The following is a 17866-nucleotide window of genomic DNA, read 5'->3' as shown; positions in this document are numbered from 1 at the left end:
TCCTGCATTGATGCGGTCAATGGAAAACATACATAACTTAGTATGCCACAAAGAAGTTGAAGCATATTTTTGAGACAAGAAATACTTCATTGTTCTTATGGTCCATCAATATGGCTTGAAACTCCCAGATAAATATCATCACTTATATATCTGTAAGCTGGAATTTGCAGTTGAAAGCACATTTTATAAGCACCAACATTCTTAATAAAGCCAAATACCAAGCAAAAGGATGTTTGATCATCTCCAGTGCCATGCATTAAGAATGCTGAAGTGTACCTTTTGCATTTTCAACAAATTAATGGTGTGTTTGGCATTATGAAATGAACATGATATTGGAGAATTACACTCATGAAATTGAAGCAACTTGCATCCTCCACAACTTAGTACAAACCAAGGATACTGTCAACTTTGAATACACCTTGGCCAATGACCTCACCCTTTGGAGCAGTGGTTTGGGTTCTGCATTCTGTGTTTGTGATGAACAGCTATTTTGTTTTAGCAGAGGGAGCATAGTAGTGGCAGTACTAAAAATGTAAGCTTCAGACAAAATTTTTGCTTAGTTGTTTATCCAATATACCATATTTATCGGCGTATAACATGCACCTTTTCCCCTTTAAAATCAGGGGAAAATTGTGGGTGTCTGTTATACACAAACTGCTGTATCTGAGGGAAGGAGAGTGAGCACTGCGGATTTGCATAGAGCCGCGATCTCCTGTGTACCTGCCGTTCCTTCACTCACAGCCACGCCTCCTGGCCCCGCATTGGGCCACTGTTATATCTATCATATGAGCAGGGCCAGGAGGCGTGGCTGTGAGTGACAGAGTTCTGGGTACACGGGAGATCCCGGCTCTGTGTAATTCAGTGGTGCTCGCTCCTCCTCTTCCCTCAGAAACAGCAGGGATAATCCAACACTGGCAAGGCTGCAATGATGGGAAAGGTGAGACTGTAGATGGGCACTGAACAGGCTGCATTGTTGGGCAATTTATAGGCTGCAGATGGGCACTGAACAGGCTGCATTGTTGGTCAATTTATAGGCTGCAGATGGGCACTGAGCAAGGTGCATTGATGAGCTGTGACCCTAATTTTGCTTCAAAGTTCTTTATTTAAAATGTAAGTTTTTTCCTTAAACTTCCCACTTAAAATTGTGGTGCGTATTATACGCCTGTACGTGTTATATGCCAATAAATACGGTATATTGCATTCAGAAAACTGTTTGTTTTGGTTCATTTGTTTATTTTTGTATATATTTACTTTTTATTTGACTAGCATAGAATTTGGATAACAAATGTATGTGTTTATTAATAATGTGAACCATGTATCACCATACTGTAAATCCATACCACTCACTGATTTTAAATGTGTGCTTTTACTAGAACAATTGCTAAGATCTCTAAAGCCGCGTACACACGGGCGGACTGTCTGGCCTACTTAGTCCGCCGAAACACATTTCAGCGGACAGTTCGCTCGTGTGTGGGCTTCAGCGGACTTTTTCAGCGTGCAGTCTGGCGGACTAAGTATTTCAGAATTTCCGTAATACTGTCCGTCGGACTCGCATTTCGGCGGACTTTTCCCGCCCGGAGAAAAGTCCACTCATTTGGAGCGGGTATCCAGGTAGGCGGGGCCCGCAAAGGAGACGTAGCTGGCCCCGCCGCCTGGTATGGACTTAAAGGTGAACCCCAACGCCGAAAAAAATTGGCGTGGGGGTCCCCCTCAAGTCCACAACAGACCCTTGTCCGAGCACGCTACCCGGCCAGCCAGGAAAGGGGGGCGAGCGAGCGTCCCCCCCTCCTGAGCCGTACCAGGCCACGTGCCCTCAACATGGGGGGTGCCTTGGGGAAGGGGGGGCCGCGTGGGCCCCCCCACCCCAAAGCACCTTGTCCCCATGTTGATGAGGACAAGGGCCTCTTCCCGACAACCCTGGCCGTTGGTTGTCGGGGTCTGCGGGCGGGGGGCTTATCGGAATCCGGGAGCCCCCTTTAATAAGGGGGCCCCGGATACCGGCCCCCCACCCTATGTGAATGAGTATGGGGTACAATGTACCCCTACCCATTCACCTGTAAAATAAAAGTACCAAAAAAAAACACAACACACGAGATAAAATACTTTATTGCACAGCTCCGGGGGTCTTCCGTCTTCGGGGGTCTTCTCGCCGGACTCCTCCGCTATCTTCTTGTAGCTCTTTTGCTAGCGGAGGAGTCTGGCTTTCTTCCTCGCCGCCGGCCTCTTCTCCCGACTTCGGGGGTCTTGTCCCCCTCTTCGGTTCTTCTGCCGGGCCACCGCGCCTTCTTATAGCTCTTTTACAGGCGGTGGCCCGGTCTTCTGTCGCCGCCCTCGCCGCCGCCTTCCGTTCTTCTTCTTCTTCTTCTTCTTCTTCTTCTCCAGGAGATGTTGCCTCTGCGATCTCTCCGGCCGGAATGCCAGGGACGCACTGCGCGGCCACTTATATAGGGACAATGGGGCGGTGTCACATGGCTTTATGTCACATGGGTTGGTGTCACATGGTGACCCCGCCCCCTTACGATGTCATAGTCCCATGTGACATCAACCCATGTGACCAACCCATGTGACATAAAGCCATGTGACACCGCCCATGTGTACGCGGCTTTAAATGTACATTAAAAACAGAAGGTGTAAGCACAGCATATCAATATACAAGTAAAGATTATGTATAATTAACTACATTTTAAAATAGTGTTTAGAATCTTTGCGATATTTTATTTTAATATGAAAGTTATTTCTATAAACTAAAGCATAATTAATGTGTTTAAATTAATAAATCTTTGATTGTGTGGGCATCTATGCCATGTATTCACAGACACCAGTCTTTCAAAAAAATAGTAACGTAATTTAAAACAAAATATAATTCATTTTTAATTATTAGGAATATAAATGTGTCTGTTCAAAGCAGAATGGTGGTTATACAAAGACCAAAGTAAACAGACATACATTAACTGGCCATAAACCACAGTGACAAAAATATTAGATTTGCACTTACTTTGTTAATATGACTTGAAATCTCGTAATTTTAATTATTAAAAGATATGATAAGAAAAAATTTTTTTTTACTTTCCAAGACAAATATTGATTACGACTTTTTTTTTTTTTTAATTACTCCCAACACAAGCTAGAAGTGTTTCAAAATGTCTAAATGTTTTTGTTGAAACACCGTTAATACAACCCCTGGGTAAATGATTGTTCCATCACTGTAAACATGCTCATATTCAAAGATGAAGCTAGTTGGGAATATAACAGGATTGATAAATATTGTGGTTCATGTCCGCTAGCAAACCCACATAGGGGGTGAAGATGGAATGGAATAGACACAATTGGCACATTCCTGTAAAATTGCTTTGAGAAGTAATGAAGATGGTGGAAAATGTGAAAAGACTGCTTCTTTACTGCCAACTGTTCTGTTGGCATATTCAATCATTTCTTTACTGAAAATTCAGAACTGAAGATAATGATATTGTAACTTAATATGACCACTATGTCACCTTGGGACAAAATGTTTCACAGATCAATTTCTATTACACCACTCCACCATTCCAAAACTACTACTTTCACTCCCTAGACATGCACCTTGTCAATGCAGCCAAACTATGCATCTCATCTCATTGGCACTCCCCGAAACCCCGACCATAACAGAATAGTTCACACGTATACAAAAATTTGCTGATATGGAAGATTTCATTCAGTGATCGAGAGACACTCCTGAAAGAACAAGACAACCTAGTCTTGCTGGCAACATTTTAGAATGATGGAAGATTATAATAAACACCTGCACTAAATTTACAGGCTTACACCCCAAAACAGGGAGCGAGGGAGAAGGCAGGAGCCTCTATCAGCCCTCTCTATACCCCTGATTCCGCAGTCAGCCAGTCTCTGCACTCTTCTAGTTGTCTCTTCTAGTCGTATATTTCTACTTGTCCTCTACATTCACACTTCCATATTCCCCCTTCTAAATCTCTACTCTCGATATCCAATATGCAATTTCTTACCTACACATTCCCCGCAAAACCCCGCATTTATGGTAAGCTATATTTCCACCTGCTAAAATAACCAAATCATGGGTTTAGCTCTAAATGATTGTATAATAGAGCTCCACACATCTTTATAGATATACAGTGCCTTGCAAAAGTATATATATGTTATGGATCAGAACACAATAGTCTAAGTTGGTGAAGTAAAATTTGAATAATATAGAGATTAACGTATCTGTACATAGGATGACAATAAGCCGTACGCTCCATAGAATTTGACTTTATGGCACAGTGGCCAAAAGAAAGTCATTACTTTCAGCAAAAAACAAAATGGCACATTCTGAGTTTGCAAAAAGGCATGTGGGAGACTCCCAAAATGTATGGAGGAAGGTGCTCTGGTCTGATGAGACAAAAATTGAACTTTTTGGCCATCAAAGAAAACGTTATGTCTGGCACAAACCCAACATATCACATCACCCAAAGAACATCATCCCCACAGTGAAACATGGTGGTGGAAGCATCATACTGTGGGGATGTTTTTCAGCAGTTGGAATTGAGAAACTGGTCAGAGTTTAGGGAAATATGGATGGATGGTGCTAATTACAGGGATATTCTTGAGCAAAACCTGTACCACTTGTTGTATGATTTGAGGCTAGGACAGAAGGTTCACCTTCCAGCAGGGCAATTACCCCAAACACACTGCTATAGCAACACTTGAGTGGTTTAAGGGGAAACATGTAAATGTGTTGGAATGGCCTAGTCAAAGCCAAGACCTCAACCCAGATTCAGATTGCTCTTCACAAGCGCAAACCATCCAACTTGAAGGAACTGGACCAGTTTTGCAAGGAATAATGGGCAAAAATCCCAGTGGTAAGATGTGGCGAGCTCATAGAGACTTATCCAAAGCGACTTGGAGCTGTGATAACTGCAAAAGGTGGCTCTACAAAGTATTGACTTTAGGGGGCCGAATAGTTATGCACATTGACTTTTTCCATTATTTTGTCCTATTTGTTGTTTGCTTCACAATAAAAAAAACAGTTGTGGGCATGTTCTGTAAATTAAATGATGCAAATCCTCAAACAATCCATGTTAATTCCGGGTTGTGAGGCAACAAAACATGAAAAATGCAAAGGGAGGTGAATGCTTTTGCAAAGCACTGTAGGTTGCACATCCTTAGAGAGGAATCCCTCATATGAATATGTTTGGCTTTGACTTGCTGATATGACGAGGAAAGTGTAATCAATGTTCAATGTTCAATTTTTTTTCTGATATGTACCAGTTTACCACTTTAGCCCTGGAAAGATTTTAGCTGACAATTACGTGGTTGTGCGACGTTGTACTCAAACAAAATTGACGTCCTTTTTTTCCCACAAATAGAGCTCTCTGTGGTTTTTATTTTTTGCGCTATAATCAAAAAAAGATGTACATTTTGAAAAAAAAATGCATTATTTTTCACTTTTTGCTATAATAAATATTCCCCAAAAATATATAAAAAAACAAATTTCTTCCACAGTTTAGGCCGATATGTATACTTCTACATATTTTTGGTAAAAAAAATCACTATAAGTGTATATTGATTGGTTAGTGCAGAAGTAATAGCGTTTACAAAATAGGGGATAGATTTTTGGCATTTTTATTATTATTTTTTACTGATAATGGCGGCGATCTGCAACATTATGGCGGACACATCGGACACTTTTGATACTATTTTAGGACCATTATCATTTATACAGCGATCCGAGCTACAAATAGCTACTGATTACTGTATAAATGGCACTGGCAGGGAAGGGGTTAAACACTAGGGGGTGCTCAAGGGGTTAAGTGTGTCCTAGGGAGGTGTTCTAACTGTGGGTTGGTGGGCTCACTACAACATGACAGAGATCACTGCTCCTGATGACAGGCAGTGGATCTTCATTTCATGTTGCTAAGTAGGACAAGGAAATGCATTGTTTACATAGGCATCTCCTCGTTCTGCCCCTCCTCACCGAATATTGATTTTGTGGGACCCATGTGCCCGATAGGCTGCAAATTCAAATGGACATACAGGTAAGCCCATTTGCCTGCCTGTGCCATTCTGCCGGCGTATATCTGTGCAGTCAGCAAGTTGTTAACACATTTCCACTGCTGTGACAATGAACATTGTCATCCTTCTCTGATGTCTTCTCCTTGCTATTATGACCTGAATTCAATGTATTTTTGGCTACCACATTTCTTAGACCTAAAAACCAAGACTTTGAAGAAACATGAACACCTAGTTTTGGAATACAGCCTCCCGTCAACATAAACTTTGCATTTCGATTACAACAGAAGCCAAAGTGTAGACTGAAGACTAAAATGAAGATAAACTTATATTCAGAAGAGGAACCTGAATGCTTTCAATAGATGACGTATGAGGATTAAGTGGACACCCTGGCTCATAATCTCCGATTTCACCACATTTTGTCACTTGACATGGATTATTTGCCCTGCTATAACTTTGTTACAATACATTTGGGAATTTTTTCAACCACCACCTGTATGCTTGATGCAGGTGGTGCTACTTGTATACTGCATTTTATATTATACCCATGTACAGGGGTACAACATTGCCCAACACTTAGCACTATTAAACTGAAAAAATAACTTTACATAGTTCTTATCTAATTAAAAAAATAAAAACCCACGTTTTGTTGTGCATAATTGTAAAAATAGTACAAAAGCTACTTATTTCGGCAACTAGGTATTTACAAACTAAAATACAATGCTGGGCCTGGGACACTGGAAGTAGTTGATTGATATGCTGATTTATCTGTACTGAAGTTATTTCAGCATGTTATTGATGGCTGCATTTCTGGAAGAAGTGAAGATATTAGCACTAATAACAAAATAAGAGAATGAATACATCAGCTTTTCTGCCCTAAAACTGTGTTTTTAAAATATTTATTCTCTTTAAAAAAATAAGTGTTTAAAAATGTCTAAATATTTTTTTTTTTTTTTTTTTTTTTTTAACGGTTTTTATTGTAGTTTTACAGAATAACAATAAGTATTGAACAGTGTCATACATCAGTAGATGGAAAATCGGTTACCGATACATGTTATCAGAATACAAACAGTTGCGAACTATTTCAACAGTGAAGCACAGTATAAGTACTGGGAGGAAGGCTGAGCACGGTGTCATGCCACTCCAGACACCCCATCTGGGAACTAACTGTGTCTGGAGGCGGCAGGCAACCCCTTCCCGAGTGTGCATTATAAGTCGATGCAGGAAAAACCTAGAACTTAACTGAAAGAAGGGGAGAAATAATAAAAAAAAAAAAAAAAAAAAAAAATTAAAAAAAAACAGTTACCAATATAGGTCCCTAGTTTATAGTGTCGACAGTACATCACAGTTGAATACATAAGAACTAGAACCCGATATTGGGTGCTTCCGCACAGTTATATGCAGGTAATTTGAAATACAATTCTGCCAATACATGGGGGTGCAATGGATTACAGTAGGAGATGCAGGAATCCTACGTATTATGTGACCGAGAAGTCATTCCAGCTCTATGCTTCTGGGATCCTTGACCCAGGACTCCCAGCTTTTGTAAAATTTTCCTGTAGTCATGTGAGCCTTGGCGAAGCTGTATTCCAATTTAAAATTATCATTTAGAATTGTGATCACTTCCTGAATGGAGGGGGGAGATGGTTTCTTCCACTTTCTAGCAAGTGCCAATCTTGCGGCTATGAGTATATGGGTGGCTACGGTTTGGGTTTTTCTGGGCCATGTGGGATGTCTAAATATTTTTGTTGATACACTGTTGATGCACCCATGAGTAAAGGTTCCATGACTGTAAGGCCTCATGTACACCACTAGTGGTAAACAGATGTTTAGGAAGCAGTTGGGCATTTTTTTTCAGCTGCCCCTTTACTCTCCTTTATGTTATCTAATCAGTACATGTACACAGGGTCGTTTATAGTTGTTTCTGGGCAGTTAAGTTTAGAAGCATTTTTGGAAAGCAAAAAAATGCAATTAGGACAGATGTTCAGAGGTATATGAAATGACAAATGTGTGTAACAACTTGTAAACATGTGTAAATGCAGTACCTCACATTTAGCTGCGTTTTGTTTACAGGGGATACATTTTTGACTATTTGCAAAAAATAAATAAAAAATGCTTCTAAACGCAAAAATGGCAAAACTGACTTTTTTAAACATCGGTTGCTATCTGTCACGTTAAATTATTCAGGAGAGCTTTTAAAAAGTCAGTGTACATTAAGCCTAAACATGCTCAGATTCAAAGAGAAAGATTTATCATCTGTACTGAAATTATTTCAGCACGTGAATCATGGCTGCATAGCTGGAAGAAGTGTAAAAAACTAATAACCAAATAAGAGGATAAGAACAAAAGAACATAAGAAGAGCTTTGCTCTTTTAACTGTTCCTAATGGGAGGGCACATAAACCTTGCTCTCCTTTTTTCATATACAGGTAGGCGGGTACACAAGTCTTGTTACTATTGGAGAAGTGATGGGTTGTAGAGTACATTTTATGCAATGCCCCATTTACTTTTTTGTTTAATTGACATTCCCTTTTCTGGAAATACCTCTAAAAATCAGAAGCATCTATTCAAGATGTTAAAACAATAATCGATCTGCAATTCATTATTTTTTTTTCTATAATAGGTAACAGCTCTCTAGTTTTTTTTTATTGCATAAACTATATATAAAAAAAATCACATAAAGGTGGCTGATTTACTAAAGGATTTGTCACTGTTTACACAATAAATTGTGTGAAGATTCACTAACTATCCAATCAAATGCAGGCAAAAGAAGTAAACGGATTTTCTTTTCACATAATTGGATAAATTAAGTCAATCTTCATAGAATTCTTTCCTACATTTTGGTGGACAGTGTTAAATATTACCAGTTTGACATAATGCTAGGGGAAGTTTACATCTGTCATTGTGGTGATCCAGATGAATAGATTAATTTAATATCACCAGAGGAGATATTCAAATAGATAGCCAGATTGGCATATGAGTCAGACATCTCACCATTTACTATTCGCATCCAACTGGCATTGGTAGGGAGATACATGATACATGTGTGATTCTATTATCATATGACATTTTGTGATGTAGGGATATGTTCAAAACGGTGTTAAGGAGATATCCTTTTACTAAACAAATTGCATTTTTCATAATGCAACTAAGGAAACAGAGAAAAACAACATGGTGATTATGTTTTGAGTTATATATGTCTAGTCATTCCCTGGAATTCCTTAAGCTCCCTGGCGTTATTCCCGAGTCTGGCTCGGGGTGAGATTTCAGTACCAAAGGCGGTAACCCCCGAGCCAGACTTGGGATCGCATCGCAGAATCCATATAGAGGTTACTTACCTTGTCCCCTGGATCCTGCGTTGTCTCCCCGCTGTGATCTGTGAGCCGCCGTGTCTCACACAATCTGTCACAGTGCCGGGCTCTGTTCCCTGCAAGTGTTGCGACGCACTGTATCGGAGTTCGGCTCCAAATTCAAAAAGTAAAAAAACACAGAATAGATACAGTATATTGTAATCTTACAGATTACAGTACTGTATCAAATAGTTTCACATCCCCTTTGTCCCTAGTGGTTTGTCCAGTGTCATGCATGCAATTTTATATTATAAATACTATTCTTTATGCCAGGAAACTGGAGATTGTCCATAGCAACCCAAAAATGTAAATTTACGTCAAAAGTGCTTTTAGACCAGCTAGAAAACAGCGATAATAAATTAGAATCTCTTTCAGAATTGAGCGATAGTGATTTGTGGGGAAATTCATCATCAAATACTAAAAGTAATGCAAGCGACAATTCTGCAATTCAGTAAATTTCAGTGTTTTTGATTTGATTGCATATTGAATAATTTTTATTAATATTATATTATTATTTGTTATAATCATACCGCCAGGGAGATTAAAGCATAAGTAAACCCATCCATTAACAGTCTCATTTCCGGCACATGCCGGAAATGTAACACTCCCATTGGTTGTGCTCTCAACCAAACTGTCAAACCATCCGATGGATGGTGTCATAATTGATCACATGTGCAGCATCATGGCAGTTGTAAATTAAACAGAGGCAAAGATGGCAGCTTCCTTGGCTAAAAACAATAGGAGGGTTTACTTACACTTTAAGAGTGGTGCAGACAGATTTTGTTAAAGTGGTAAAGACTGTCTGAAATTCACATACAGTACCTGTCTAGAAGTTGTACATGAATTTGACTCATGCTGCGCCACATTTAGAATGCATGCAAGACACTTTTGCAATTCAGTTTGGAGCATTGTAAAAAGTTGTGCATTCAATACAACACAATGTAAAAGTGGCACATTTTAGATCTACCTGAATTTGGTGCATGATCCGCTGTCAGTTGCAATACATTAAGAAGAAGGAAAAATGCCAGAAAAGTGGTGCAGCAGCTTTATTGAACTCCCCCCCCCCCCCCCCCCCCATTGTGTTTATATGACAAAGTCATTTTATATAGGAGCAATAACAAGCCTTGATATGGAGATGTGTATTTATAGCCTTTTGGCACATATTTGAAAACTCTAGTCAAAATATTAAAAGTAATCAAGATACACGCAGAGGTTTAAAAAACAGGCTATTTTGAGATATTTTGAGCCTGCCATTGTTGACATCTTTTTGAAAATGTTATTGTCCTGGCTGTCTCTGGTTTCATTAGTTTCTAAATCACTAACCTGGAACAATCATCCTAACAAAATAGAAGTTTGATGTCATAACCCTGACTTATGTTCATATTCTAGGTCAGTGACTGAAGTCAAAGCATCAGCATGGCAACCAGACAAGATGCTATTTCTAAACAATGACAATAATTGGAGCAACTTTTTCTCCTTATAATAATAATAATAATAATGATAATAATAATAATAACAACATCCCTTTAAAATGCAATATGCATGAAACTACAGAAGTTAAAATCTAACATTATGCATTCATTAAAACTTCTGGCAGTTATCTTCCTCTGCTAGTTATACATTGATTTGAATGGCTACCATTCTTTTTTTTTTCAAAATTACAAAAAGATCCCTTAAGCCCCATACACACTATCAGATTTTCTGCTGATTTTTGTCTTCAGATTTACCAAAACCATGTAGTGCAAGGGCCTGCCTGATTGCATAAACACTGAAACTCCTAAGGTTTGACCTCATATTATATGGTTTTGGTAAATCTGAAGGAAAAAATGAGTAGAAAATCTGATAGTGTGTATGGGGCTTAATTCAGAAAAAAAGCCAAGGCTTTCTAAATATCAGGTTTCATACTGATATTTAAATTCTCAAAAATGTCACTGATGTTTATTTTTTAAACTTCAGGAAAAGCTTCAGGAAATGTCTGCTAACACATTGTCAATATCCTGTTCTTAAGTACATACATAATATTTGTGGCATATAATATTTAAAAATGTATACATTTATATTTTTTTATTTTTGCATTGTTTGATCCGAGACTTAGGCCTATAAATATTTCTAAATAATTAATACAAGCTCTTTATTCCTTTCAGGAATATGTACTAAAGCAAGTGGCAACAATGTACTTCCGCCTTGGATGGCCAGCTAATGGACACAATGGATCAATAATCCAGACATCCTATCAGACTGAGTATGGGAGTGATTTCTTTTTTTTTATCCATTCCATGCCATTACAATTATTCAGAAAAAAAAAAAATGTTGTAGTGATCACACCAAATTGCTTGTTAAATCCTAAATGAGAAACTACGCTTTTTCAGCTTCGTCTGCTTTTAGTGACAAGATTCTCTCTTTTAAATTGCAAGACAGTGGTATTATTCTTCTCTAGTTATGTATGATTTAAATGCACAGGTTCAGAAAATATTTTGACAAGGATTAGTCCACAGCTTTCTGCTATTTGTCTCTTCCTGTGTTTTTCTTTCTTTCACACATTTTCTGCTGTTGTTACTCCTATGAGTCCTAAGGGAGTTTATCTTTTATACAAAGTCATACAATGCAGCTTCAAAAGAAGAAAGCTCCATTAGTGTTGCACAGTGTGACTGTAGCAGCATGATGCACCTTTTTCCTGTCTTTCTTGTTTGATATTTCATTTCTCTGAGGCCCAGCATCTTTGAGATTTATATTCTCCTGCATGACATTTTTAAAGCAAACAATGTTCTGCTTATCTCTTGAGTTACAACCTCAAAGTGATGTTGAGATTTGAACTTATGCTTATCTCTGGATACCAGAATGTTTGCACATGCACCAAATGTCACTTTCCTTAACATCATTACTTCAGATACACTTACACTTTATATACACTATTTTTGTCATGTGAACGGTGTCTTTCTCCTGATGTATGTCAATGTGCAATAAATAAAATCCTTTCTATCTCCAGCTTCCCCCTGGGAAAGGAGTTCACTAATAACATACCGATCAAAATCAGCATTATTTTCTTTAGCAGTTATGACTAATGGTTAAAGGGAGGCAGTTCATGCTGTGAACGTTAGGGGTTGCTACTGCCGACCTGCTCAAAATGCCAACTGTATGGCTGCTTTTCCATGTCTTTGATTTGCAAAAATCATGCATCAAGTTAAGTCAGGGTAAAGTTTAAAGTACAGATCTGCATGCCTGTTTCATATTTGTGAGACACACAGCATTGGTGCCAAATATCATAAATGTAAAGTACAACAATGGCAGCCTTCATATTTCTTTCTTGCCAAGTTTACTTTAAAGTCACTTGCTGATGTACTACAGTTTGGTTCCAGTTTTTTTGTGAACTTGGGTGTCAACACTGAACGTGAGATTTCACTCAGAAACGTGTTGATCTAAAATAAATTGAACTAGCACATTTTGCTTGTTTTCTGATTGCTCTCCTATTGCTTGTTAAATTAATGTCAGGTTTGTGCAGTGACAAAAGTTCTAAACATGCCTTTAAGTGAAAGCCTTTTGATATAAGTGAATCAGTCGATTTAAAATGTCAGAATTTATTTCAGTCGTGATTTTTGCATGTAAAGTTCATTGTTGAAAAGCTGCCATCTTTGACTGCTGATGTTTTTAAGGTATTATTGCTTTTAACTATTTACAGTAAGTTAAAATGGAAGTCTTTAAGACTTTATTTGTATCCTCATAGAATAGTCTCAATTTGCAAATGCTTTGTTTCTAAGCTGTTGTCTGGCAAACTGCACATTTAAACAATAAAAGTGGGTAATTAAAATTAGAATTACAGCCTTATAAAGCTGTAAACTGTAATTTGAACATTTTACCTGTAAGGTTCATAAAAGCAAAGTAATATCAGGAGATAAATATATTAATGAAAATTGTTGCTGTTCACTGCTTAGCCGTTAATTAAGAAAAAGTCAGAGATGAGAAATAAAAACACAACCACATGTTTTTAGCAATGACAGAAGAAATAAATTTGATTGCTTTGGCAAATTAAACTGTCTGGAAGTCAGGCACATGGCAAACAAGCCTTATTGTAAAATTGCATGGAAAATTTGTATTTTATTTTTTGTAATCATGTGTAAATAGGCTTAATGCAATGTATTTGATAGGAAGATACAGCATGTACCCTTTTACCAGAGATTTTAAAATGCAGTAGGCAAAATATCAAACAAATTTAATATATAAAAAGGTATTTTATTGTGCAAATATTTAGAAAATCCACAGAAATGTAAAAATATGAGCTCTGGTTGCAAAATTTTACATCATAATCCATTATTCATATTACCTTGCAAAACGATGTCATTTAGCAAATATATCATTTTGCAATCTTGTAGCGTGGTGACAACATGCGTACACTCGATGCCAAATCTCACATCATGTGCATGCGCACACACAGTCCCGACTCGGAAGTGGTCCTGGGATACCACTGGCATTAATTGCTCCCCCTGGTTGCCTCAGAATGAGAACCCTTGGCCATAGAGGCTTGCAAAGCTGTGGAGAAATGGGAATGGAAACCCCATGATTCCCCCACTGTGCCCCGGCAATGAGAAGGAAGAAGATCCAGGATAGGTCTGAAAAGACAAACAATAAAAAAGGAATAAAATCAATAAATTTTCTTGTAATGCATTTTGATCTAAATTAAGCTATGTACATAGTTCTATCTACAACAAATAAGGAATTGGAGGCATAGCGATATCTTAGGTTGCCTTTGTCCCCTTCTTTCCAAGGTATTTTTCAATGGGTTTTTCCTGACACAAACCCTTTTAAAAAGGGAGCATAAGATATGGATTTGTTTAGGCCAGGATGGGATGTGGCCTGTAAACCTAAAAATCCACCTTTGTTCAGTTTTATTCCAGTCATCACCTCGATTAGGGATATGGATCAATAGGGAGATAACAATTCCCAATCTGCATGCTATATACATGCTTCAAATTCATATTTTGAAGCATGTATATAGCATGCAGATTGGAAACCGTTATCTCCCTATTGGGAGACATACAATCCTCACACACAACTATAGAGTACTCAGAGTCACCTTCACCGCCCTCGATCTGGTCCAAATGTTACATTTCTGTGGATTTTGTTAATATTTGTAGAATAAAATGCTTTTTTTATACATTCAATTTGTCTGATATTTTGCCTGCGGCAAATTTAAAACCCTGGGGGAATGTTCTGATTTTCATCTGCTAAGTACAATTTGGGGTGTGCAGCCTCTCTATCTCCATGTGTTTTCCTAATTTCAGTATGTACCCTTGGTTTTCATACATCTCATTCTATTCTAGGGAGCTACGAAGAGAAGTTATTATGCTGGCTTGCAGTTTTGGGAATAAGCAGTGTCATCAAGAAGCAGCAACCATGATCTCTGACTGGATTTCAAGCAACAGAAACCGGTAGGTAGACTTGTATTACCTAATCATTGTGGGGTTGATTCACTAAAACTATAAGGTGTAAAATCTGGTGCAGCTCTGCATAGAAACCAATAACCTTCAAGATTTCATTGGCAAAGCTTAATTGAACAAGCTGAACATCCTGATTCCAACTCTGGCACCTGTAGCTTAATGACACAATTTTCATATAGGCAGAACCTGCCATTCTATGCCCGGTCGTAAATTCAGACGGAAAAGGTCTGATCGGACCATGTTGTCGGATAATCCGATGTAGCCCACACACGGTCAGACTTTTTCTGTCGGAATGTCCGACCAACAAAGTTTGAGAGCTGGATATAAAATTTTCTGACAACGTGATCCGATCGGACTTTGTCTGATCGTTTGTAGAGAATTCCGATCGGACAAAGTGCCACGCATGCTCAGATCAAATTACGAGACCAAAGCTATTGGCTACTAGCCTGAACGTAGTCCCGTCGTAACGAAGGAACGTCAACACGTTCTGAAAGATCGGATTTTCCGACAACTTTGTCCGACCGTGTGTATGCAACACCAGTTTTGTTGTCGGAATGTCCGACCCTGTGTACAAGGGCGATAAGACAGTTTTAAGCATTTAAACATTAATGCTCAAATATCAGCATCTGTCATAAAATAAATCCAATATATATATATAGTATTTATTTTATGACAGATGCTGATATTTGAGTATTAATGTATATATTTTATTTTGTTGCACTGAGTCACTTTAATTAAAAATTAGTCATGGCACTCATTAGCACTATATGCATGTGATTTTCTATAGGCAGTAGTAGAGTGTGGATATAAGGATAAGCAGAGATACTAATCAATTAGTAGTTCACATGCTGCAATATAATTGAGCACAGAGTTACACCAATTTGAGTTAGAAGTGTCATTATAATATTTTATGTGGTTTACTACAGACATAGTATAGCGTGTGTATACATGTGTATTAACCCCTTACCGACCAGCGCACAAGGATATAAGGTGGCATAATGGCACGGCTGGGCAAATGGGCGTATAGGTACATCCCCTTTAAATCATTACATAGTGGGCACGCATGTGCTGCGTACTCCGTGAGCATGCTTGCGTGTCCCGCAGACTCGATGTCCGCCGGGGGGCCCGCGATCGTGTCATGGAGCAGCAGAATGGGGAGATACAAGGTAGCTTCAGTCTTATTGCTTTTCTGGGTAACGCCTGACCCATCCCCCTGTTGGTTTGATGCTTGAGTCTTCCTGATCGTTTGGTGCATAGTTCCAGTTGCCCTTCCTGTGGACATTCAACATCCCCCCAGATAGAGGCCCTGGCTGGGTATATTAGCCGCAGGCTCTCTAAAGCTTGCCTTTTGGTAAGCGCACATTCTTTATGGTGGAGGTGCACTGTCTTTGAGAGGTGTATATCACAAGAATCTACACTGATGTGTTTTTATTACTGTTCATTTATTTTCATATTTTTAGACATGCTGTTGTAGTTCACAAAATTCACTGTTTTGGTTAGTAATTTTTTGTGTTATTTTTTTATTTATATAGCGCTGCTACATTGAATTTCTTATCTGTGCATGTGTATATCTCACAGTTTTAGCAGAGCCTTTATTTTATTTAGTTATTGTGTTTTTTTTGTTTGTTTTCAGGGTGGTAATTTCCATTTTTACATCCTTGTTCTGCCTAGCAACATGACAGAAATCTACTGCTCCCTGTCATCGGGAGCAGTGATCTCTGTCATGTTCTAGGGAGACAACCCCCCTACAGTTAGAATCACACACTTAACCCCTTGCTCCCCCCTAGTGTTTAACCCCTTCCCTGCCAATTTCATTTACACAGTAATCAGTGCATTTTTACAATGGTCCCAAAATAGTGTCAAAAGTGTCCGATGTGTCAGGCGTAATGTCGCAGTCATGATAAAAATCACAGATCTCCGCCATTACTAATAAAAAATAATAATAATAAAAATGCCATAAATCTATCCCCTATTTTGTAGATGCTATTACTTTTGCGCAAACCAATCAATATATACTTATTGCGATTATTTTTTACCAAAAATATGTAGAAGAATACATATCGGCCTAAACTGAGGTAAAGTCTACAGGCTTGGAAATATCAGTTTGTAAATGGATAGAAAACTGTCTAAAAGACAGAATTCGGAAAGTATTGGTTAATAATTCATACTCTGAATGGTCTAAGGTTATCAGTGATATACCTCAAGGTTCAGTGTTGGGACCCTTAATTTTTGTTTTTTAATTGTTTTTTTTATTAAGAGTTAACAGTTGACAAGGCACAAAAAACATTGACATCATTCAGGGTTTGACAACAGAAAAGCAATTTATCATGTTACATTTGAAATACTAGTTTTTTTATAGCTTGAATATGCTTATATAATACATGTTAGTGAAAGAGTAGAAATTTTCATTTGGTTAAAGTCTAAGAAAGAGTGACCCTTCCATAGATGGAGAAATATGAACAAAAGGCTTTAATCTAGAAGCCAGAACAAAAGAAACAAAGGAATTAAAGAAATAAAGTAGTAAAAGAGAAAATAGAATTAACATTACCACCATTTTATTTGTTCTAAGTCATTGTTAATCCTTATACTGAACTTAAAGTCAGTGATTTACTGAGAGATTTCAGGAAATTTGGATACCCATGTTTGCCATCTGTCTAAGAATTGGAGAATGGAGTTAGAGGAATGCGCAAAAAACTTTTTCATAGATATATTGACTTTTAACTTTACTTATCACATCTGAAATGTTGGATGCATTTGAGGTCTTCCATTTTGAAGTGATGGTCAAGAAAGCTGCTATAAGCATATGGGTGACCACACATCTATATTGTGTAGGAATAGTTTCAATATTTAAGTTTAAAAAAGCTAGTGATGGATCTGGGGGTGAAAGCACTCCAGTGACAGATGCTATCAGAGAAAACACTGATTTCGAGAAACTTCTCAGGCATTTGTCATCCTGTATTAAATGTATTAATGTACTTTTGGAGCCACAATTCCTCCAGCAAAGATTAGGTGTGTCCTTGAATAATTGTGATAACCTTGCAGGGGTTAGAAAGGTCCTGTGTAGGAGTTTCAGAGCTAGATTCTA

General features: G+C 38.2%; 1 protein-coding gene across 1 annotated transcript in view; it reads left to right on the top strand.

Annotated features, from left to right (window-relative positions):
- Positions 1–17866, top strand: part of TRHDE (thyrotropin releasing hormone degrading enzyme) — a 1116537-nt gene that overhangs the window by 1011744 nt on the left and 86927 nt on the right. The window contains exons 14-15 of the mRNA XM_077468366.1: positions 11494–11591; positions 14665–14772. Coding sequence (XP_077324492.1) covers positions 11494–11591; positions 14665–14772 — 206 coding nt within the window. The remainder of the gene's footprint in view (positions 1–11493; positions 11592–14664; positions 14773–17866) is intronic.

This window comes from Lithobates pipiens, unplaced genomic scaffold (assembly GCF_037356315.1).
Source record: "Lithobates pipiens isolate NorthernLeopardFrog02 unplaced genomic scaffold, aLitPip1_a1.2 Scaffold_8, whole genome shotgun sequence".
Classification (NCBI taxonomy): Eukaryota; Metazoa; Chordata; class Amphibia; order Anura; family Ranidae; genus Lithobates; species Lithobates pipiens.
Note: the sequence above shows the minus strand (reverse complement) of the source record. Positions and strands in the feature narration are given on the sequence as shown.